Source organism: Lampetra planeri, chromosome 34 (assembly GCF_965212315.1).
Source record: "Lampetra planeri chromosome 34, kcLamPlan1.2.h2, whole genome shotgun sequence".
In the NCBI taxonomy this organism is placed as follows: domain Eukaryota; kingdom Metazoa; phylum Chordata; class Hyperoartia; order Petromyzontiformes; family Petromyzontidae; genus Lampetra; species Lampetra planeri.
Window position 1 is genome coordinate 1,218,383 of NC_136140.1, and position 24,603 is coordinate 1,242,985.

Sequence of the window (24,603 nt, forward strand, 5' to 3'; positions counted from 1 at the left end):
AAAGGAAACAAAATGCAATTTGAAATTTTGAACGGTTTATGAATGACACGCATAAATATGTTCACGGGCACTTTAAATCGATATTTGGGGGGCTTAAAATGAAAAATGACGGATTTTCAGATTTGTCCTGATGTTTGTGTCATTAAAGCTACCTATGTACCAAATTGCAGCTTTCTATCTTGCCAGTAAGTGCCTTAAGAGATGTTTGAGACATACAGATTAAGGTCTTAATATAGATTGTCTGGGGTTCCTTTTCAAATCGGGATTTTGGCAGTCGCAGGCACACATCTATTTACTTTAAATTAGCAGTAGCATTACATAACAGTTTCGTAGTGAAAATAAAAGATACCAGTAATAACGATAGTGCTGTGAAGCTCATTAAGTTAGAATGAGCTTTGGGCCTTTAAACATGTAAATTGTGGCCATCTGCTTGCATCTGTGTGGGCTGTTGGAACATCTCGGTACTAAAGCTGTCCGGTCGAGTGAGACAAACAAAGACCTCACAATAACAATAACAACAACAACAACAACAACCCCGTTGCAAAATGGTAAAATGACAACAACCGAACGAACCATCTATTTGCGGCAACATTTCACAACCGAACATCCCTTGGGCTACTGCAGCGAAACCAACGATGAAAAGGGATATGCAGTGAATAACGAAAGACACTTGAAGATTCAAATCCAATGCACGCGTGAATAATTAATGCGTTATAAAACAATGGTCAGGAGCTCCATCGTTTTAATTGTGCCTCATATTTATCGCTCGTTCCCACAATTTGCTCTAAATAAAGTTGAGTGTGTGAATTTAAATGAACGTCTTAAAACACGCTCCTATTTAATTACTCATCAAACTATAAATTACACGAAAGATAAAATCCTCAGTTTTAACCGTCACTAATAGTCGGTTATTTCAGGCCATTATAGTGGCAATTCTGTGCAAGAATGTGCGTATTCGTTTAACGTTAAATGATCGCTGTAAGATTTCTTGGTGGAAAAAAAGTTCAATCGTGCGCGTGTTACGCAAATGTGTAAATGTGATAACTAAGTTAATGTTCACACCTACAATGGGACAATGTGGAACATTTTAAGCACTGTAAGTCTAATAGGTACGCAATTAAATCGAGGTTACCAAAAGGATATCCTCCAATTCTTAAACACCAAACGTGGTCTGTGACAACGGTGAAACGCAAAAAGTGAAACATCCCTGACGCGTCTCTGCTGGCCCCCCTGCGCCCAGAGATGGCCACAGGGAGGCGAGCGCTGCTGGAGGTGAACATCGCCACCAGCAGCGACGTGCATGTGAAGCAGCAGAGCAGAAGTGTACGCATGTGTGTTGAACTTCTTTCGCACCGTACGTAACCAACCGTGCTGATCGGAGGTGCGGGGGAAGGACAACAAACTCGACACCAAGATCAGTTTTAAAGAAATTTGTTTCCCATCTTGATTTAAGACGACGTAGCTCCAGTGGCTTCCTGATATGAAAGCGAGCGATGCAGTGGCCGTCTTTGTTCGATCAAATATAAAGAGGGTCACACATATAACGGAACAGGCATGAGGTTGTGGGACAGAGTGTGAGTGTTTGATTTGCAGTGGCAGCGCTTAGACAAAAAGCAAAGCAAGAGAATTGGATCCCAGGCAACTCAAGAGACCCGGGAATTTAATATAACAATCACAATGAGATCTCCATCATCCCTATCACGTCTCCATCTCTCTCTCTTCTCTCATCTAACTTTGTTTACATCTCTTATCTCGCCACTGCTATTTATCTCCCTTCCCCATCTCTTGTCACTTCACGAGTTTATAAATTAAAAGCCCCCTCCCTCCCCAACCCCACCCCCCTTCTGCTCAAGAGCCCTCAATAGACCAGCACCATCACTGCTGATCGCTCGTCCCCCCACTCCCGCCTAACACTCTGCAAACCCCCCCCACTCCTCCTCCCTAATTGCAAAACGTGACCCGTTCCCGTCTTTGCTGGCGCTCTTCCCTGTTTGTTCTACCGGTGCCGTGGACACGTGGTGAGTGCAGGAGCCGGGGCCACGCGGGGGGCGCGAGGGGCTTGGGGGGGGTGACCGCACGTCTCTAACCGGCGGCGGTGGGGAGGTTCTCAACGCACCTGTGTGCAGGCGCATGGCTCATAGGAGCCCAAGGTCCCCGTGGTTGGGGAGACTCCACCTCTGTCCAATTGAGACTACGGGGAGAGAGAACAAAAGCTGTGCCACCACGCATGCGTTTCGCTTCACACGCGCACACACACAGGGACACGCGTGGGGGGGGGGGGGAGTGGGGCGAGGAGACACAAGGGGGCTTGAAGGGGGAGGTCGGGGATCCACGGTGAGAACACTTCGCTCTCGCTGACACTCACCCCGCGGCTGACCGTGAAGTGACAGGCGGCCGCGAGCGTGCACGCACACGAAGGTGACCCCCCCCTCGCCCTGGGTTCAGCCGTATATGCTGACTGTGCGAAGCGCCGTCATGAGTGAGCACCTCTGAAGACCAATGGCCAGGACCACGCACGTGCGGGCCACCGTTTGTCTCTCCATTGCCAATGTTGACCACATCACTGTTGACCACATCACTGCACCAGGCGCTCGCGTTTTGGAAGTCGAACCCAGGGTGGCCCAATGCAGGTTCGGACGTCGACTGTCACTGTGATTGAGTGCGGCCAGGGAGTTGAACCGTAGTTTGCTGGCTTTGTAGTGCGGTATGCAAACCGCTGCATAATACCAATGACAAAAACCTCCCCCTCCTCGTTCTATCGCCTTCTATCACTCTATCACTCGTGGGGCAAGTGCTGCTGGCGAATCCCTGTTTGGTGCGGCCAACGTCATTCCTGGCCGGGTCATTGTCTCCCGCAGTGTCGGTGTTTACGCACCGCACTGGGCACTAATTTAAAGTTCATTTGAAGTAGGGGAGGCTCGGGACCGCTTCAGATATTCGCCGCTGACGTTGGACCCGGCCAGGAACTGGAACTCGGGTCGACCGAGTCCATAAGCGTCAAGGCGCTAACCACCGCGCCGCCGCTCCCCGCTAAATTGTTCATGCACGTTCGCACCGCTGCAATGACCACTGTGGAGGCCACATTTTTTCGTAATTTCACGATTAAATCACACACGTGGACGTATGAGAGAGGCTCCGCGCTGCGTGCGTACGAGACAGGGAGATTGAGTGCGTGTGTGTGCGAGAGGGCCTGCGTGCTTATCGCACGTGTGCACAAAACCCAATGAATTAGCTAAATCAGACATAATTGAATAACCAATGGAATAATTCCTTCTGCATCGCTTAATTTTGTTGAGTTAAACATATGGGAAAAGCACTTTCCGAATGTTCCGCATTCTTATTATTATTGAGCAGCGATTCAAATGTCCCAAAGGGATAGTTTTGAAATGGTGCTCTTTAAAGCCAAATACGTATTGAGGAAAAAAAAAACAATAAAAAAACATTTCAATCTCACGCTTGCGTGACTGCAGCCTGACCGCGGTTCCTTTCTCTCCTAAAATTAGTTGACATTCGCGTAAGGGGCTTACGCACGGAGCGCAACGTGCGTTCCCTCTCAAAGACGCATACGCAGCTCCTGTTCAGGACAGCCACCGCTGCTGCTCAGCACAGCGGCAGTGCCAACGCTGCGCTGCGGACTCCGGCATCAACACCGCAGCGCCGTGTTACACGTGGCACTTGCCGAGGCCGTTTCGGTGCGATGCCAAGTTTCCACATCTCGTGAAGGGGCAAACCCCAATTTACGGTCAAACTAATTCCATAACCGCAGAGTGCAGACCTCTGTGAACTGCGATTGGCCTCCATCCGCCCCACCCCCCACCACCTTCGCTCGCGTAATTACAGCGAAGTGACTGGTGTCTTACTGTGTAGGGTCAGCGTCTAATTAGCCGCTCAGCAATGTCTTAATTTCCCTGCCGTTTGAGGTAGGGTAGCTGGAGCCCTGCCTCTGGCATCGGCGTGGGTGACGCCACGGCTGAGCTGGGGACAGTCGTTAGCTGAGTAACGCGCCACTCACTCTGGTGGTGGAAAGGAATCGTAATGCTTCCCCTGGCCCCAGCTCCCACTCATTCTATTATCGATTTGAGGAGGTATCTGTGTCTTGGCGAGATGTTAACTACATCGTCTGGTACACAGGAAGTCATGGGTTCGATCCCGACCCTGACGCCTGCATATTTGTAGTTTGCATGCTCTCCCCCGTGGTGGCTTAGATTTTTCTCTGGGTTCTCCGGTTTTCCCCTCCATATTCAGAAACATGCATTTAGAATATTTGGCTGCTATCAATCTGGACATCATCGGATTCCTCCAGCATAAATAAAGATTCTGATAAATGTCCACGTGATAAGCCACTTACTTCAATGATCTATCATTTGTGACCAAGTCGCTTTTGAAAAAGATGTATACAGCTCAGTGAGCCTTACCTGATAAAATAAAAATAGTTTAGTTTTAGTTTAGTTTTGCTACACACTGTGCCAATTGCCCACACTTTCCAACCCTTCCATTCGTAGTTAACATACTCATACGCTAATGCGGCGTTGGGAACACGTTGTAAAAGCGTTCAGCGCTGTAAAATTTGATCGGGCCTGAGCAGGGCAGCGAACACTTTATGGACTCTCAAGAGGCGCCCAGTTAGTCCCAGAAGAAACTTCGTTTCACTCAGAAATACTGCGGAATGTATCCTACAATGCGATGCAGCCCATTTGACCTTCATGACCCTAACTTGGCCGTTTTAACGTCTTCCACACTTGAGTGCAATGCTACATAAGTCAATGCAGCAACTCCACTTGGCAAATTCTCTCTCATAACTCAGACCCCTTTCTCTCACGTTGAACTAATTGTTTTGGTGATGTTGCTTGGAGATGCTGCTGCTGCACTAGCACAATCAACAAGATAACTCAACAACGCAGTCGTCAATATCACCGTGTGGCCTTAACAGGAAATATATATATCGGGAGACATGTTGGGCAATGGGCATTCTTCATGTATGTGCCATGGAGAAGGGTCATAGCCAAAACGTCGTCTGTTTTATATTTTTCCTGTTAAGGCCACAGTGTTACGGACGAATGTACTGAATTGTTTTGTTAATCACACTGTACACAATATCACTTCTGAATTGCACTCAGAAGATATTTAAGTCTTCGTCCAGTTTTCCTTTTCAGTTGTGCAGCATGATTGTGTTTTTTGAAATTGGAATTTAATGGCTACATGAAGAAAATAAATTAATGGAAAAATCTCTTGAGGCCAGACTCAAGTAAGGCAGAATTCACATTAAGCGTGAAAAACTACAAGATGTAAAAATAAATAAACCCAAAACTAACTGACTGGAACTCTGTATTGTAAGCGGAGGCTCGAGTCTTTGCCAGTAAGTTCGACAGTTCACCAGCATTGATTCAAGGAAGACTGACTGCTGATGAGACACTGTGTGTCAAAACCGGTCGAGAGTTTGCTTGTCTTGAAACAATGCTGCTGAAATCACGCATGTCTCAGAAGGCCGAGCGGCCGAAGGTTTGTGTGAGAAATTATTTTAAAAAATTACGCGGAGAGACGGATATGTGAAGGGCACGTACTCTCGCGTTTTAATTTTTACCGGAGCACGTTTCATGCGCGTGGCAATGTTTTATTCCCATAACGTGTGTGGAGATTAAGATGTACTCGTCAACGCGAGGAAACGTAAAGCTCATATTCCCTAGCATTGTTTTTCATACGATGGACGCGTGCTTGGAAACTATCAATTATAAAGACGCACGCTTATCTGGTGTTTTGGAATTTGGCGAATCTCTGATCTTGCACACCTGGGGTTACCGCATGCCAAGTGTCCTTTGTTGTTTTCACCGTTTTACAATCCAAGTAAATTCTTCCAAATCCAGTGAACCTCACACTTCCACCGCTGCTTCACGTTGATGGTGAGTGGCTCAGATACATTCCACCGCAGTGATGCTTTAGGTGATAATAAATTGTAACACAACGCACAGTGCAATGTTATACAATACAACGCACAGTGTAATGTAATATAATAAAATGCAAAGTGTAATGTAACATGATAGAATGCACAGTATAATACAATGCAATCTAATACAAACACTACAAAGTGGCGGCATCATACACAATGCAATGCATTGTGTATGATGTACAATGCAAGGTGTTGGAATGGTAATACAATACGGTGCAATGTGATACAAAGAATGCAAAAGCCGTGTAAAATGTAAGGCAGTGTTATGCAACACGACCATTGCAATGTAATACAGTACAACGCATGATTTACAATAGATTTTTGGGTCAGATCGTGTTTTGTTGTACACCCTCCTCCACTTGACAATGAATGAAGTTGTTGCTGGAGAGAAATCCACCCACATTGAACAATTGGGTACAAGACGTTTCGCTGGTGGTTACAGGCAACATCATCAGGCAGCTGTTCCGAATTGTGATAACGTCCGCCAGTCGTGGGCTTTAAGTAGGTGGTTGTGCGATGTCATCAACGTGCAGCCACGAGGGAGTCAGGGAGTTGATAACTCGCGGTTAAAGCACTCTAAAAAATGACAATGCGATGGTCCATTACAATAAATCCTATTACATAGCTTGGCGTAAATACTGGCGTTCGGATGTCTAAAAACACCAAACAGACACCAATTAGGAGGCATCGTGTCTGCGTAAACACGCTTGCTCGTGGGAAAAAAAACCCCGCGACCAAATATGCTTAGATAATGTACGCAGTCCTGGAAACGGATTACAAACCTGTCAACCCGTTATCAGTGCCTACATTATTACAGACCAATTCAGACCGTAGTGGTCACCCCGTGCCCTTAAAAATCTCAACGTTAATCCTACAAAGTCCCATCACAAGGGAGAAACACAAACAAATACACATTTTTTCGTCCCGTATTGAAACGGCTGTACGCCGTATGGACCTGAAACTCAATTTCCCTGCACAAGAATACGGGCTAAACCGTGTGGATTGGCAGCGATGGGGTTTGCCTGCACCAGAGGCAGCCTCTGGTGCAGGCCTCGTCTGACCAGCGCCGGACCAAGGGTCGCTAAAAGGCGAGCAGCACAAGGACGATGCAAACGGCGAAGCGGGCACACGTGCGAAACCGCGTTCAGACGCGCGAGGAGCGCGACGGCGTGCGTGTTCAAAGCGGGGCTCACAGCGCGTGCGGGGGCGAGTGGCCGGCGCTGCTGCCGCTGCCGTTGCTGCTGGCGTGCTCCAGGAGTCCGTTGAGCTCCTCGTGGCTCGCCATGAGCGCCGCCGCCGTCACCGGGTTCCCCAGCCCGCCCAGCAGGGGCAGGTTCGTCTCCGCCAGCGCCGCCTGCGCACAGCGCGGACAACGACGACGGCGCACCGCCACGGGTGCCACCGACCCCCAAATACGATGGAGTCTTGTACACTCGCGAGGGGGAGGGGGGGGGCGAGCTGTGACGCGACGCTCGATGACACCGACGCCGTCAATTTTCCGTGGCTGGGAATCAAACTTAGGTGTTTTTAGGTGCGGTGGTTGCAGCGTGCGCACACGCGCCCGCCAAAACACACGCCAGCGGACTGCCACCGCCCCCCCCCTTCTTTTAAGCGTAGCCCCCTAATCTTGCCTCGGCTGCTCAGTTAAGGCGCATGCCTCACTCTCAGATCACTTTCATTTAGGAGCTCACAATGGCACTGCTTTTCATGCACAAAGACAAAAATCACCCAGAAAGCCTTTAAAAGACTGTTGGGCAAGTGCTGTCAGCGAGTAGCGCATGGCAACTGAAGAGGGGTGGTGTGGCCAGAAGCATGCCCGGCTGCATGTGTGCAGAATATATTTTTGTTATTTCACCAGGTAAGGCCCACTGAGCTATGTAGCTATTTCAGAAGCGACCTGGCCACAAATGATAGCTCAACAAAGTGGAATATCACATGTAAATGTAGAGCGGCCAAACACTCTAGAGGCATGGACCTAGATAAATCCACACGACCACGGGGAGAGAGACACGCAAACTCCAAACATACAGCAACAGGCGTCAAGGTTGGTATAGAACCCACCGCGTCCTGCATACCAGGCGAGGTAGTTAACATCTCGCCACCGTGGCACCTGACAAAGCCAATCAAATCAAGGAGTCACGTCGTGGGCAGATGGGCCGAATGATTCTGTTTACAGCAAAACAAGAGGAGTGTTGAAAAACAAAGGGACATTTTGACATTGTTTAAAAATACGTTTTGCTCGGGAGACAAAAGACTGCCATAAGGTGCCAAAGGTAAAGGTGCAGCTCTGTACCTAATTGATCATGCCACCACTGGCAGAAAGGCCTCCACTACAGGGTGATATGACCTACTCTTCCATGTTGGTAGAATGTCTGGCAGAAGGTAGGAGTACCCACACATAAAGAATCTGATTCTGATTACTGCTGCGAGGACAGAGGCGTTCATGGGTATTTATTAATCCTTTACCGGCTGCGGCAGGGGGTCAAACCGGGGACCTCTGGATTGCAAGGCCAGTGTGCTACCCATTCCAACATCCCTATCCTCTGCGATACGAATGTGGAATTTCTACCGCGTGCCTGGGCTGCCAATGGAAATGCATACTGCCCCGAGCCCAATGAAGCACAAGACACTTGTACACGATAATTATCGTTGCCGGGACCGAGACACTGGCGTGATGCATGCCACAATCAGCAGCAATCCCATTACTTTGGGTATTGGACGCGGTACCTGCAGGTATCACCCTGCCCTACTTCGCAGCCCTCCCAACGCACTTGTTTGTTTGAGTCGCTGCTAATTGGGACGACTTGGTTGGTTCAAGAGGGCAACCAGGACCATCAAGGATTTGGGAAAGCCACGCCGCTCAGTTTCACGCGATCATCATGCTTCCACGGGCGGGGAAGGCTTCGGGCCACGCTCCGAACCCAAGGGGCCCAAGCAGTCTTCCACGACGCCTCCTTGCATTAGGGCCGGCGAAACGACAGACTGTCCCTTCAAGCCAAAGCGTGAATTATTAAGGGGCACGCGTTTGCTCTCCGCGAGTTTACCCGTGGCACCGGGGAGGTACGCTGCACGCCGCTTATTCAGACGGATGGATTTATTTTCTACCTTTTGTTTTATTGTCGTAATTGTATTCTTTATTTTGAGTTTAACCGCCGCTGTCGCTGTCGTGAGACGAACGACGGAGGCCCTTCTGGAATTACCGCGGCTGTCAGAGCCCCGCGTCAGGGAATGGGCCCGGGAGAGAAGGGTCGATTTAGTTGACGAAATTAGTGAAGATCATTATTCGTCAACAATGACCGTGGGTGGGTGGACGGATATCGTCAAGCGGCTAAATTAACGCTGCCTGCACGATGACAGCACCTTAACACGCCTCTCCCGCCAAATGCTAGATGGTGCTCATTCATACAGTGTCAGTAATTTATAATATTATGAATTATTATAGCGCGATGTCAAATGTTATCGATGAATATTGATTCTTACGTTAACGATAAACACACCAATGTGCATGCGTGCAAGACTACATGCTTTGTTATTCGTGTTTAAGCTCAAAAGACCACTCCAGAGGCTGCTACATGCAGCAAAAAAATATATTTTAAAAACATTCTTGCATTTAATTCTGTGCCTAAATCATAATTTATTGCATCATGGGTGCAGTTAATCTCTGCAGCCTTAGCGGTAATTAAAAACTGACCTGAGACCATTCCATTAGTAGCCAATGGCCACCAACATGCATACCTGTCCACCGTTCTCTAGCCACTGCACGGGGTGATCACTTTGGGCTAAGTCAACCCAAGGGAGATGTTTCGTCCGTGTTCTAATACCAGTTGCGACTGGTGCCAACTCTGAGGGTCAACAAAAAACAATAACCCGGGACATATCCTGGGAAGACTAATATGTCACGATGTCAGAAGATGGGAAGCATGCATATAAATACATTGTCTTGAGTGGCGCATCGTGAAACAACTAAAACTGGAATGTTGCAGCAAGACTTACAGATTTCCCAAGACAGATGCCTCAACAACAGAACGATTACGGCAACACCAAGACACCTTTCATCCAGCACACCGGTGGCAAGGGTTGGTGGGTTACGCACACATTCATGAAACTCCATACCCGTGGGTGTTGAGGTTGCCAACTCCTGGCTTGCCAGGCTACGATAGCAGTACAGCAAGTGGGCTAATCTACATCTGTACGGGGATGGAGTGTTGACCCGCTCGCACGAGTGGGTTCTCTCTGGGTTCTCCGCTTTACCCGCATGTGTATACACACATTCAGGAGTGGAGTTGGTCAAACATCCCAATATAGGAGGACCACAGAGCTTTGGATATTTGTTTGCACGGGATCTGGAAGCCTTTCCCCCGCTCGTCTGGGATTTCCCGCGCCTCTGTGCAAAAATTACGTAATTTGCATGAACGACGCTATACAAAACTAACTATTACAATTCAATAAAATATGATTATTGTTATGATCACTGTGTACTGAACCGGGTTCTCCAGGACCGTTACCGCCACTACACCGCTATCGTCTGAGTAATCTTCAACCGTGGTGAAACGTGAAAATGAAGCGATACCATTATCTCGTGCGGCGTGCTAAACAACAGGGGTGGAAGTTTTGATAGCGCGTGCTTTTTGAGACATTCTGGTGGTCCGGTGTGAATAGTTTCCTCACCAGCACCGTAATCCGCTGTGACGCAACAGCAGCCGCTGCCGATAATCGCAATTATGGAAACATTTTCCACTCCGCGCAGCCTATGAATATTCACATCACGCTGAGCACTTGTCATGCCCCTGCAATTATGTATTTACGCAACGCTGATTAAACGATCGTCGCTCGAGATCATGCCTGAAAAGAAACACCCATTGCGAAGTCGACAGTGACGTTGGCATGACTTTGAGTTTAAAATTTCAATTTTTTTACTTTTTTCTCATGAGAAGAAACATCCGTCACGATGTGAATCGAGCCAAAGGGACATTCAGGAAAGCGTTTGGGGCTTACTCTGGTTAAAGCAAGCCCTGACCCTGCTGATGAGACACTGGACGTGGCACAAAGAGTGTTGTGCGTATTAAACCAATGCTGCTGAAAAACATCATTCCCAGAAGGGCGTCCGGCCAATGGGATGTGCAATTCCCATAGAGTAACAAACGTGTTGTTTTTGCTTGTGCGCGCGCGTGTGTGTGTGGAATCATTGGGGACTGGGCTGAGATCATCCACTCGCTGCACTGGAAGAGCTGGCTTAGTCATGCGTGGCTAAGACCTGGATGTTACCCCAGGATCGCGTCTGTTGTCTCGGAGCTCTAAACAATTGGCGGTAAAGTGGCCAAGCGGTAGCGCACTCTTCTGCTCGTTGCAGATGTTCGCGGTTCAAACCCAGCGGCCACCTTGGTAGCCAAACACAAGAGACGTTAAAGATGCCAACGTCGCCTCCTACCGTGGAACTGCTGCGGGCTACGTCAGTGAAACGGAGCGCATTCGTGATGGCCGCTTGCTATGCAAATGGCGCGAATACCAAATGTCTTAATCATTCGATGTGAAGAGCATCATCATTATTATAATCCTGAGCTCGCCAGGCAGACCCCCCCTCTGTACTGGAGTGTTCATTAGCGAAGGCTGGGAGCCCCAAAGCCACCCCAGAGCAATGCATTGATTGTAACCTTCATGGGATGTGTTTCCAGGTGGCCGTGGGCTGAGTACACATGACCTCTGTGCCACGGCTGATGTAGCGGCTGCGCTGCGCACGGACAGTGGTCAACATCAGGGCCTGCGTCTCGCTGCTCAAGAGAGGTGTGAGCTCGTGGTGACCGCCATGCGCAGCCTCGGCGGTTGCCCAAAGGCCAAAAATGCCAACGGCCCAAAACAAACAGCAGCACTGTCGAAGGCCGTGGTAGACAAGAGTGAATGAAGGCCGTGGTAGACAAGAGATAATGAAGGTCGTGGTAAACAAGAGTGAGCGAAGGTCGTGGTAGACAAGAGAAAATGAAGGCCGTGGTGGACAAGAGTGAACGAAGGCCGTAGTGGCTAAAAGTGTGAACGAAGGCCGTGGTAGACAGAGAGAACGAAGGCGTGGTAGGCCTCGATTGCTGGATGAAGACCTACCCGACACCGTGTGGGTCACGGGGGTTGTTTGACCATACTTCACCATGCCGGTCAGTGCGGGTTGGTGAAGGGATGGGAATTGAATTGGGGGGGGATTTGGGGTCCACAGCACAGTGAGCTAACCGCTGTCCCACCACTCTCGCCGCAATCGACTGCGATGTCTTCTATACATCCAGGGAAGCCACAATGAGATGCAAAGCCTCCTTTGTATGGAAGTAACTTCGTATGTTTGGCCAATTTCTTCTCACGAAGGATCGTCGTGTGTGAGAGGAAACTAAAGAAATGCATTGCAAATGAGGACCTAACACTGTTCGATCACCTACCCGTATTGCTATGATGCCTGTTACCAATATTGTCATCTGCAAAAAGAGACACGTTTTCTCCGTGCTCTGAAGTAGAGCCATCGTCCGAAACGTCTTGCCTACGTATTCATATTTTTTTCCGATAAAGCAGCGGCCGCAGTCCTTGGACATTGTGTTTGGCGGAATGCCGACGGCTCAGGGAGAGGCCTTCATCCAGCAGTGTATTGACCATAGCCGATGGTGACGGCAGCGTTCACGATGAACGGTGCGAGTGTGCATATTCACGTGCGCTTATCTTGCGCTGCCAAGGCAGTCGACGTGTGGCTGTGTTCACACGCGAACTCGCCCACCCACGCAGGGCACTGAGCGGAGTGGACTAGAATTGGTCGCGTTGCTCGTAGGGGCGCCAAGGAGCGGTGCAGCGGTGAAACCATCGCCAGCGTGGACAAGGCCACGGCTTGGCAGCGGATTGAGAATGGTTTTCCTCATCACAGTCATCGTTAGCCACGTTCAATCCACTGCTGGATGAAGGCCTCCCCAAGGCACCGCGGCCTACAATGATCCCACAGTGTAATCATCCGACGAGCACCCTGCACGTCAGCTGATTTGATCGCTCCGTCTCCGCAGTGGATGTCCCTCGGACTGACGATGGCTTAATGTTCCGTAAATACCGGATCCTCCCGTCTAAATATAATTAAGGAATCCATTTAATCCCGCGGGGATGTGACTAATATCGCGTGATTGCAATTATTTAATGAATTATAATTCTATTTGAGCGTAATCTTAACTGTGCATTTGGTGTTTGTTCATTGGGAAAAAAATATTTAATTCATTTATATGGGGCGCATTGTAAGAGGAATATTTAATTAATAGCGAATTTGCATAACACATTAAGGAAGACGAATATTTCATGCACTCCTGCTGCCCGGCTCATTGTTGTGAGTGCCAAAGCAAGCGAATCACTCTCACCCGGCGCACAATGGAGTTTCCAACTATTCACTAGAACACATTATCATCAATAATAACAATGCATTTAATCCTGGGCACAGCCTTCACGGAACACGCCAATTGTCCCCAAATTAACTGCAATGATAACGGTTGTGATGAACAACGGCTTAATAGAGCTTTTTCACCCTCGGTAAACACACACAATCGATAGAGGCGCAGACCCCGCAATGCCTCGCTCGCGGCGCTGCTGGCGGAAGGGCCTCCACTAGAGGGAGCTCCAGGTGTTTGGCCTACTCTTCCACGCTGGCCAGACGTCTTGAGAGAGGTGAGAGTGCCCACGCTTTACCCCGCCACACGCGCGACCTGCCGATCGACCGACTGACTGCGGTCGGCCCCATTTAGACTGCCGGGAGGCCACAGAAGCCGTCGTTTCGATCACCGCGAGTCGAGGCAGTACAGGAAGTAGGCTGCCGAGCTCTGCGCACGGTGGATGGTGGGGCGCTTTCCCACTCGCAAGCGGCCGGCAGCGTTCTCGCAGTGGTGTCGTTTTTTCTCGGGGTGGTGGCTCAAAAAACACTTGGCCAGGTATCGCACAATGCACAAGCAGGACCCTCCTGAGAAGACACGGAGGGGCTTGAGACTCTGCGCGGCTGCCCACGATTAAAACAAAGGGGTATTGTTTAGCACCGCGTCGCGGGGCCGAGACGGTACACACCGTGATAGGGCGTGCGCTGACCACGCCGCTTTCAAACTTTGGCTACAATTTAATCAGAGTGCTCCGCGCGTATTAAATTTTCAGGACCGCGCCTTCATTTGCGTGAAAATTTCATGGTGGCCGACCACTCTTCAATCAGGAGCATCATCATAAACAGGAGCTGTCATGGCACATTATGGCCAAAAGCGTTGGGGTCACTGAAGAATGCCTAATGCCCCACATGCAATGCTCCGTGCGCTGCAAACATTCATGTTACTGCATGCGTGTGTGTGCGGTTAGCGCGCTGCGCTACGAATCCAGCGAACCCCAGTTCAATTCCTGCTCACGGCCAACACCAGTGAGCATTGTCTGAACTGCTCGTGGACCTCCCCTAGGCCAACTCAGCCTCAAATGAGTACCTGGTGCTGTGTGCAAGCATCGCTACTGGGGAGACAAAGACAGTCAGGCGTGGTGCTGGCTACCCACCCCCTCGTGTGCTGTTCCGGCCTTCATAGGTGCTACTCACTAACAGCGCTTGCCTCAAGAGTCTGTTAAGGCTATACGGGGGATCTTTGTCTTTGTATGTTGGTGAATCTCATCCTCGGTGGCCACTTTGACACCGCTAGTCGTGGTCCTCGCATGCGGAGGACTGCTCGTGCGGTTATTTCAGCTGACAATGACGGTACAATTTATTTGTCAGTGTGCCTGAGATGCTGCTACAACCACCGATTAAAACCAAAAAAACATGGGTAACGGGGGCGAGACTTTTAATTGAAAATAAAATAGAGATAACGGATGCTCTTAAGGATGTTCTATGAGTGTTCCAAAGCCGTTTTTCACATTCTGTCATTACGTCTTTGTATCTGTCTGTTTGTTTGGACAGAGAGATCTCGGTTATTAAAGAAAGTAGGACGGTGATCTTTGTGTCAACGTGCAGCTGGTGACGTGGGGATGTGTTTGGCTACATACACTATGTACACACATTACAGAGTGAGGCATCAGTTGAAACACATTGACCTCGCAATCAGGCGGTTTGCGAGTTCAAATCCTCGTTGGGGTTCGACTCTTATCTTGTTTCATGTTTAAAGAGTGCCTTAAGGCAAGGCGCTTCACAGGTTTAGAAAGCGGTAACAAAAATAGAGTGATTTAGATGACAGAGGCCCATCAGTATCCCACAACCAGGGTCTATAAATTAAGTACCGATTTGTGAAAAGCTAAACAAATATAAATATAGAATTCACAAAATTGTCTGAGCTAAACTAGTTTATACAACATATATATTTAAAAAATAATATTACCCCAGGTCTCCCTTTCAAAAGAAACGCGATGTTTGTTGGCTCTTGCCTGTTCTAAATAAAGCCACGGCTCCTGCCACACGTTTGTAAACATCGTGAGATATGACAGTCCTTGGACGTTGTGTTGACTCTGCAACAACCGAGGGTTCAAAGAGTCTCAGAATATTTGGAATGATATAGTGCAAGATAAATAAACGTTATTAAGGAAGAAAACGATGGCATCAGCAGCATTGGCCGTGATGACCTCTGGACCTTGACTTAGCAATGTCCCACCCTTGGTTCGAAATATCTATAGGGGGAGTGGCGGCGCAGGAGTTAGCGCACTGTGCAATGAATCCTGCGAGGTGAATTAGATTTCCTGGCCACCGCTGAGCTAACATCGGCGGTGGATGTCATCTGAACCAGCTCTGCCCCCCCCCCATTCTCAAAATCTGTACTGACCATCGTGGTGAAGTATGGTCAAACAACCCCCATGACTGACAATGGTGTGGGGGAGGCCTTTATCCAGCAGTGGAATTGACAACGGGCTGCAAATAATAATTACACAAATAGTTAACCGATTGTTTGTATGAACGCGACTTAATTCACACGTGACATTCTACTCCATTAAACACAACGAAAATACGTTTCTTCAAACGTATTAATTGGGAATAATAAAAAGCGTTCGTTTGATTTGTGCAGTGGAATATACAACGTAGATAATCCGTAAGGAGCAATGTGATTCCAATAGTGTGCAGGGTTTCTCGTTAATAATTAAGCACCGATAGTGTCACAAGGACCACCAGGCACCACATCACCTTTATAATTATCTCTCCGCTATATTTAGATGAAAAGGGAATGGGTAATAATAGAACCCTTGGCTTTGGAACATTTAGAACAATTTTTTGGTCTGTCTTTTGGCGTATCGCTAATGTAACCGAGCCGTGATTGCGTTCATAAATAATGCCCATTTTCGTTTAAGGGGTATGACATTTTACGGACGATAATGTCCTTAATGAAATGGAACGCCGTACACATCAACGCACAAAGTGACACAAACATACACACACACCAACATACGCGCATCATACATTTACTCACACATCCTTGACCAATGTTGAAACGTAGTGCTGTTAGCGAGCACATATCATGTCCAGCACGACCCATGCAGGGATGTTATAGCCACCGCTATGCCTGGCGACCTGTGTCTTCGTAACACTGATGTTAAACTACCACGTACTGATGCAAAGTTAACGAAGCAGAGGCCAGGATTGGGTTAAGTGTGACTTGACCGCCTGATGTTGTGCAAGGCCAGGGATTGAACCTGGCTCATGGGATCATATCGCAGTGTGTGAAGCACTGCACCACCAATCCCCACACAAAAAAGGGAGCTGTGGCAAGTGGCAAGTGCTGTTAGCGAGTAGCGCCTACGAAGGCTGGCACGGCCCACAAGGGGTGGGAGGGCCAGCACCACGCACTCGCACCGTTGGTTTCCCCGGTGCTGACGTTTACGCACCGCCACACCAGGTACTCACTTAACGCTCAGTCGGCCTATAGGAGAGGCCCAGGACCTGTTCAGATATTGGTCACTGATGTTGATAGTGAGCGGGAATCGAACTCGGGGCGCCGGGTTCGAAGCGCGGTGTCTGCTAACCGCTACGCCACCGCACACAACACCCACGCTTAACGTAATCAATGCAAACGGGAAGGCTACTAACTTATCTAACATTCATGCCAGACTAAGTGCGACATACAGTGCCCTTATTTAAGCTTAAAGTTAAAGTGTGCGGCATCAATCGGAATCATGTTTGCATATGAGCGGTGCGTGGGCTCGGGGATGGCTCTCGCTCGCTCCGAGCGAGTGAACGAGTTCCGCCGCTCAGACGCAGCTGGCGCCTCCGCTTTGCGATGTTGTCGGGTGGTGCGTGCAAGCAGCTGCGGCCGCACAGCGTTCCTGCTGCGGAGCAGCACGAGCGTTCCTGCTGCGGAGCAGACAAAAGACTGTCTTCTTTTTCCGACGGCTATTTGGGACGGGCGCCTATTGCGTGAGGCGGCGCAGAACGCGCGCCGCCGCCACGTTTGTCTCCCCGCCGGGCGTCGGCGTTCACGCAATGCAACGGTGCCGGAGCTTTAGCGCAGATTGTGGCAGCTGGGAATGAGGATCGCATGACCTTTTGTTACTTTTACTCCTACTGCAGTATCTTGGAGAAAAAAACAAAACTCTCAATCAACCGGGCACGGCAAGGTGAGCGTCTCAATCGCTCCTTGGCTCCAGCTACTCTTCAACAGCACCATCGGCGCTGACGTTCACACATTCCTGTGATTGCTTCCCACCTCCTGATAGATCCTGTAGTTGCATGAAAGCAGCAATTTTCTCTCCAAACTCCAGACTTAAAGTTTACTCCTTTCTGGCATCAGTTGTCCTACTTTGTCCCGTGTGCGAAGAAACCGCCGCAATTCCTTCGCTGGTATTCTGCTCTTCCTCCCTACCACACATATCCCAAGTTCTACTCTGAACTTCCACGTTGCTCATCCTTATCTCCTCGAGGAATGCCGGGCCTCTCTAAGCATTATTACCCTGTATGCAACATTCAGCAGCTTCCTTAAAGGTTGCTCTGCAACTTGCCTATCTTAACCCATCGATAACACGTGTGCTCAAGCTCCAGCAGGGATATCATTACTTGTTACATGTCTCCACATCCACGTGGACAATGGCTATTTGTGGCCCTCAAACATGTTAACACGTGGTAGGCTTTCGCAACCAATGTTATTCATAATGAAGGCATTTTTTCGTGGTTAAATCGCGTAAATAGAAACGTGTCGTTAACCCACACCAATTTTGTCAAGTAAACCAAACATGCCAATGAGTAACAACTTCAGCACACCGCTGTGTTGGAGAATAAACCCACAACATTTACAACAAAAACCTTCATTATGGCCCTGAGACATTGTCGCATATTACCAATGGCGGTGGAATTTGTTATGAATTCGCATTTTAATCACCCGCCCATAGGTGCGTTTCAGTGTCATCCCCTCGATTATGTGGGCATTCTACAGGCACTCTGGTTCACATAGAACCATGGTACCCAGTGATAATTTACCGCATTAATAAAGAAGTGGTATCATTTCTCCATGACTAATTGTAATAACGGTTTCCAGTTTTTAATCATTGGTGATTTTCATACTTTGAGGACAGCATTAAGACTAGGGCGGAGTGGTGGCACAGCAGTTAGCGCACTGTGTTTTGCACCCATTCATTGACCCGAGTTCGATTTCCAGCCACGGTGGTGAATGTTATCTGAACCGTTTGCTTTTGGCCCACCCCGACGCCAACCCGTACTGACCAGCATGGTGAAGTATGGTCCAACAACCCCATGACTGACACAGCATTGGGAGGCCTTCATTCAGCAGTGGATTGACAAAGGGTTGTAAGGAATTAGTCTTGTTGTCGACGTTATATTGATCAAACTTGTTGTCGTCGTTACTACTGATCAAACTTCAAACACGAGAGAACCCACTAAGATGTGCATCTGTTTTTCAGGGACACCCCGCGTGTTATTTTCTTTCAAGAAATGGCAGTATGCTTCGTGGACACAATGTTCATTCGAGATGGTGAAATTTCATCTGCTTGTTAAGTGCTCTGTAAAAAAGTTATCGACGGTGATGCTGATGACGATGACGATGCTTCACACTCTGTGTGATGGTCTTTCGCCCTGCCTTTAACCATTGGTGCTCTTTTGAACCAGGTATCCCTTGAAAAAGAGATTTCTAGTCTCAATGGGCTCTCACCTGGTGTTAATAAAATATAAATGATGACGATACTACTGCGGAGGCTTTTGTGCTTTTGTGTCTGTGCTGTAGAGATCTCCGACGGGTTTTCGGGTTGAACTGCGTGTTGTTGCTCGGCGCAATGTCCGACGTTTCGCTCCACATGCTAGGGGACGCTTCCTACTCACCTCTACCAGGAGGAAATAGATTCAGTTCCTGAAGAAGCTTCCGGAGCGAAAAACGTCGGATATGATGCTGAGCAACACGCGGTACGACCCAAAGAACACGTGGGAGAGCTATTTAAGATGCTGCTGCTGCTGATGATGATGACCTGATGTTGCTGGATGTAACAACTGACCTGCAAACTTGCATTTAACGCAGCTCCGTATCCCAGTCCGGTCTGCATAGATTTCACGAGTGAAGGGCTCCTGCACCAGAGACGCGCACGCAGACACACAAACAAACACGGCCAGAGATCGCACTCCGTAAATCAAGCGGGCCGCGTCCGAACGAGCTACGCGTTCCGACGCACACGCGCAGGAAGGGGCGCGATGGGAGTAAAAGCGCGAGAGCTTTATTAGGGGCGCACACGTGCTCTTTAAATGCACATCGGCGCGATTGAACGGAGCCGGGCGATCGTTTGTGCTTTTCATTATCGCCGCCTGACACGCGGCGCGCACATGAATCTTGGAACGGCGCCGTTGTAAATTTGACAGGTGCATTAAATCCAATTGCATTTTTACAATCTGACAAGTAAATATGCAGTTTGTGCCATTGCGGGCTGGGAGGGGCTGCAATTATTTATTTATTTCCATAACAAAACGCGGGCGGCACTTGTGGCGCACGCACGCACCCACGCACACACACACACGCACGCACACATGCACGCACACACACACGCACACACGCACGCACGCACACACATGCACCCACGCACGCACACACGCACGTACGCACGCACGTGTGTGTGTGCCTGCGTGCGTGTGCCAGGGAACGAGGGGGGGGGGGAGCTGGGTGGGGGGGTTAAAGGCGCGCATTTAGAGCCGAGCGACGCGCGATCAGGGGGCGCGTGCCGTTGGCGGCCCGTCCCTGGAAGTAATCCGACGCTCGCTCGAGCAATTGATTTTGATTGCAGAAATATTAATACGCGGCTGTACGGAATTAAGTGGGAACACGCTCTCGGGACACTCACGAATTGCCTTGTTAATAAACACCCAGAGCTCCGAGAGAGCATAGGAATCATCCGGGGAATAAATAAACTGCACCGCGTGTGAACAAATACGGTGCGCGCGCGTGAACAAACGCGCTCGTCTTAGCCGCGACAAAGACCGTCGCGGGCACAGGCGTGTGGCGCGGTGTAGCTGGCACCGTGCACCCCGAGCCACCTTTGTCTCCCCAGAGACGATGTCAATACACGTCAGGGAGCATCAATGTTAAGTCGGGTCGACTTGAAGGGAGGTACTGGCCAGGTTCAGACGCCAAGCGACGCACGTGCTGTTGATTACGGCCAGGAATTGTACCGGGGAGAGTGGAGATCGGTGCAGTGGGTGTTGTAGCGCCGCAGCGCCGCCCCCACACCCACACAAACACAATGCTGATGTGCACACGTATATATAAGGCGCATTTAATCGGGGTGGGTTTTACATCGAATACAATTGAATATCAGTAACGCGTGCATCGCACGGCTGTATACATTTAGCCGGTGTCATAGATTGTATATAGATTCCATGAGCCAATTTAAGTACGAAGAAATATTCGGGGGAAATGATAAATTTCCTGTATTCTTTCTTCAGTGTTTAGGCAGTTGTTGTTGTTGTTGTTTTTGTGCGCACGAACAGTGTGGTCTACATCCTTTTGGGATCGAACAGTACCACGCTTTCATAACTTCGGGCCCGTTCACTGACCTACCAGCTTGCTTTCCGGGGGTAAATCAATTGGAATTATTGTTATTATTATCAAATGAAAAAATGTTCTGCGATCTTAATAATAATTCAAGCACGATGCCCGCATACTTGCCACAAGAGTTATTCTACCATTTAAATCTCTTACTCTGCTATACACATCTCTCTGTTGTAAGCCAATGTTGTTCATGTCAACGGTACTGGCGTGTATTCCAGCCAGTGTTTAAACAACAAAAATCACTCTACGCCATGCCGCAATGTACTTGGCAGGCATCTGTGACAGTGGACAGTGATCCGAGTGAGTCCGTCACTGCCAACATCCCTCCTGTAACGTGCATAGCTCCAGTGGTTTCCTAATATTGGAAGAGCATTCCAGACGGCCGCAGAATCGCATCTGAAAGCGCGCGATGCCGTCTTTGTTCTATAGCTTGCCAAAAGCCGCTGTCAGCATTCGCACAAAAGCTACACAAAATAGATGAATGACTCGCTCGGTAAGTCAACTTCTACATCGCCACTTTCACCGTCTTCCAAGATCTTCCATAGACACACCCTTGCATACCTCTCCCCTCTCATCTCACTCTATTCCACTCCACTCACTCTCCTACCTCTCCCCTCTCATCTCACTCTATTCCACTCCACTCACTCTCCTATCTCTTCCCTCTCATCTCACTCCACTCCCCTCCACGCACTCTCCAACCTCTCCCCTCTCATCTCACTCTACTCCCCTCCACGCACTCTCCAACCTCTCCCCTCTCATCTCACTCTACTCCCCTCCACGCACTCTCCAACCTCTCCCCTCTCATCTCACTCTACTCCCCTCCACGCACTCTCCAACCTCTCCCCTCTCATCTCAGTCTACACTCCACTGCTCCAATTGTTGAGAGCTTCATTTCCCCAGCCATCCGTACCATCACCTCTCTGCCTCGATTTATTGCAGGACCATGTCCAGGCTTGAGGACCTCTATTCCTCTTTGTCGAGGCTTCCACATTGCCACTGACCCTGCCCACCCAGCACTGCACTCCACAGTTGGCGTCTCGGCAGGTGGCGTGCGGTGGGGTAAACTGTGGGCACTCCCCACATCTTCCCAAGATATCGTGGAAGAGTAGGCCAACAATAGGCGCTTGAGGTCCCTCTCGAGCTCTCTCCTTGTTGAGGTCCTTCTGCCAAAAGTGGAGCGAGAGAGAAATTGCCGGACTGCACCTTCACCATTACTACGATTATTATAAACTATTTTTTATTTTACCAGGTAAGGTCCCACTGAGCTGTATAGGTCTTTTAAGCTTTTTCAGAAGCGACCTGGTTGTCACATAAGATAGCCCAACGAAGTGTCTGACCATGTGGAATGTACAGTGGCCAAATACTCTAAACGCGCGATGTAAGGATTCTAAATGTGAAGGGAAAAACCGGAGGACCTGGAGAAAAATCCATGCGACCACGGGGAGAGAGAAAGAGACACGCAAACTCCAAATATACAGCAGGCGTCAAGGGTCGGGATCCAACCCACAAACTCCTGCACACCAGGCGAGGTAGTTAACATTTCGCCACTGTGACACTCCCCGGTGAGTGGGATACTGGGGGAGGGGGGGGGATGATGGGCAGTGTGACGCAGCGCCCCCACTCACCCGGTCATTTTCTGCGGCCGTCGCTTCTGAAACTCCATCTCGTCCACGGTCCACACGGCACCCTTCACGTTCTCCACTCGCACGAAGCACTTGTGCAGGCTCAGGTTGTGGCGCACGGCGTTCTGCAAGGCAAGTGCCACCACCGCTGGGCACGCGTCCACCGCACGCTCTTGCCGGCGGTTGCCGCGGTACGGCTGTAATACTACGATCGTCAAAGCCATCACCGTCATCGTCACAATCGGTCTTCGTCAATACACCGCCATCCCTCACAATGCTGCGAAGTGACAAGCCACCGAACACCGCCCGACACCTGCCCACGAGCTGCGAATCCGGTGGCCTGAGTTCGATCCCAAATATCGCAATCTGCCCTGGGCCACTCCAAGGTCGGCTAAGCCTCAAATGAGTTCCTGGTTTGGTGTGTAAACATCGCCACTGGGGAGACAAAGGCGGACGGGCGTGGTGCTGGCCACCCACCCCCTCGTGTACCGTCTCGGCCTAAATAGGTGCTCGCTATCAGCACTTTCCCCAACAGAATGTTAAGGCTATACGGGGGGTCTTTGTCTTTGTATAACGAGGTAGGGAAGACGGGTTATTTAATAATTAGCTGGGGAGCCATCTAGGACGGCATTCTTCATCGCAAGGCCCCCGCGGGCCACTGGCTGCCCCCCTGGTGGCCTTGAGCGCGGCCCCTGACGTGCTGCCCCCCAACAATACACAGAAAGTAACAACACTTCCCACCACCATCATCATCGTCGTCTGTGTTGCAAGGGAGACCTCGGGGTGATGCAAATGAAGAGGCTGGTGTAGGTTTGTCACCGAAAAACAATAACAATATAATGCAAAACTAAATTAAAAGATGAATAAATGCAGACAATGTAAACTGGCGCAACTTGTTTGAAAAAGTTGTGGCGAAAGAAACCCTTCAACATCGCGTACAATACATACAAAAATGAGATGCGTAATAAAAGAATTTACATAAAAATAGCCCCTGCAGTCGGCCGTATTATTTATCAGCCTCCACAACAAATGCATTTGTGAATCTCACAGCTGTTCAATCCGCGATAATAAATAATTAAATGCTTCAGATTCTCGATTGCCTCGGGAGTGATTCAATTTTGTGATAGACGAATTAATGAGAAGAGCAATGACCGCTGCCACGGCCGAGCGACGGCCAGGGCAACGGCCTCGCAATGCAGAGGCCAGCGGTTGGATTCCATCCCCTGGTGGCACAGCAGTTGCGGGTTTCTTAACCCCCCCCCACACACACACGTACCACCGCCTTTGCATACACGGCATTATAAGTGGGTTCATTGCAGTTAGTCAATCAACAGGTCACGCGTGGTGGGGTAAAGTTTGAGTAATCCACCCCCTTCACAATGTCTGGCCTGATAATTGTTTTTTTACCCTTCTATCTGGCAACAAAATTGACACCTTTTTTACAAGGAGTCATGTTTGCATAGACCACAATACCTGCAGTCATAATGCAAACAAAAAACTGACTGCAGGTATTGTGGTCTATGCAAACATGCCAGATAGAAGGGTAAAAAACCAATTATCATATTTTTTACTGGCAAATGAGGTTCCAATGGTGATGTCTGGCCTCTCCAGATTTCCCTTTAGCCGAGGCCCTTCCGCCAGCGGTGGGGTAAGCAAGGCATTGCAGGGCTGCGTCTTTACCTTGACATTCGGTATGGGTGCTACAGGAAAGAAAAGGCGAAATCATTCCACGTGACTCCGAAGTTTCTTCTCGGGTGCTCGGGGGGGCCTTCACGGCAGGCCCTTGGCTGCCAGTCTCCATCCTCCTCTTCTGCCCTCTGACCTCGTCTTCATTCCCGCAATCGCCCCCTCTTCCTCAGCTCCCCCAGCATCCCAATCCCTGGCCTGACTCTCTCATTCTCTTCCCTTCCCTTCTACATTGTATGTATGTATATACGTTGAACTTCTTTCGCACCAGACGTAGCCAACCGTGCTAATCGGAGGTGTGGGCGAAAAGACAACAAACTAAACGCAAAATTCAGTTCGGAAGAAATGAGTTATCAATCTAAATTTGGCTCCA

The 24,603-nt window shown here is 49.4% G+C and overlaps 1 protein-coding gene across 8 annotated transcripts in view; it reads right to left on the bottom strand.

The window, feature by feature from the left end:
* The window catches only part of LOC144730017 (forkhead box protein P1-like), a 401,316-nt gene that overhangs the window by 15,249 nt on the left and 361,464 nt on the right, over positions 1-24,603 (bottom strand). For 5 of the 8 annotated variants that reach the window (XM_078610465.1, XM_078610467.1, XM_078610463.1 and 2 more), the window contains 5 exons: positions 22,548-22,669; positions 19,382-19,451; positions 18,600-18,653; positions 7,138-7,298; positions 2,117-2,191 (listed from right to left, as the gene is read on the bottom strand). In XM_078610465.1, coding sequence (XP_078466591.1) covers positions 2,117-2,191; positions 7,138-7,298; positions 18,600-18,653; positions 19,382-19,451; positions 22,548-22,669 — 482 coding nt within the window. The remainder of the gene's footprint in view (positions 1-2,116; positions 2,192-7,137; positions 7,299-18,599; positions 18,654-19,381; positions 19,452-22,547; positions 22,670-24,603) is intronic. The other 3 variants (XM_078610470.1, XM_078610469.1, XM_078610471.1) reach the window with 3 other exon arrangements.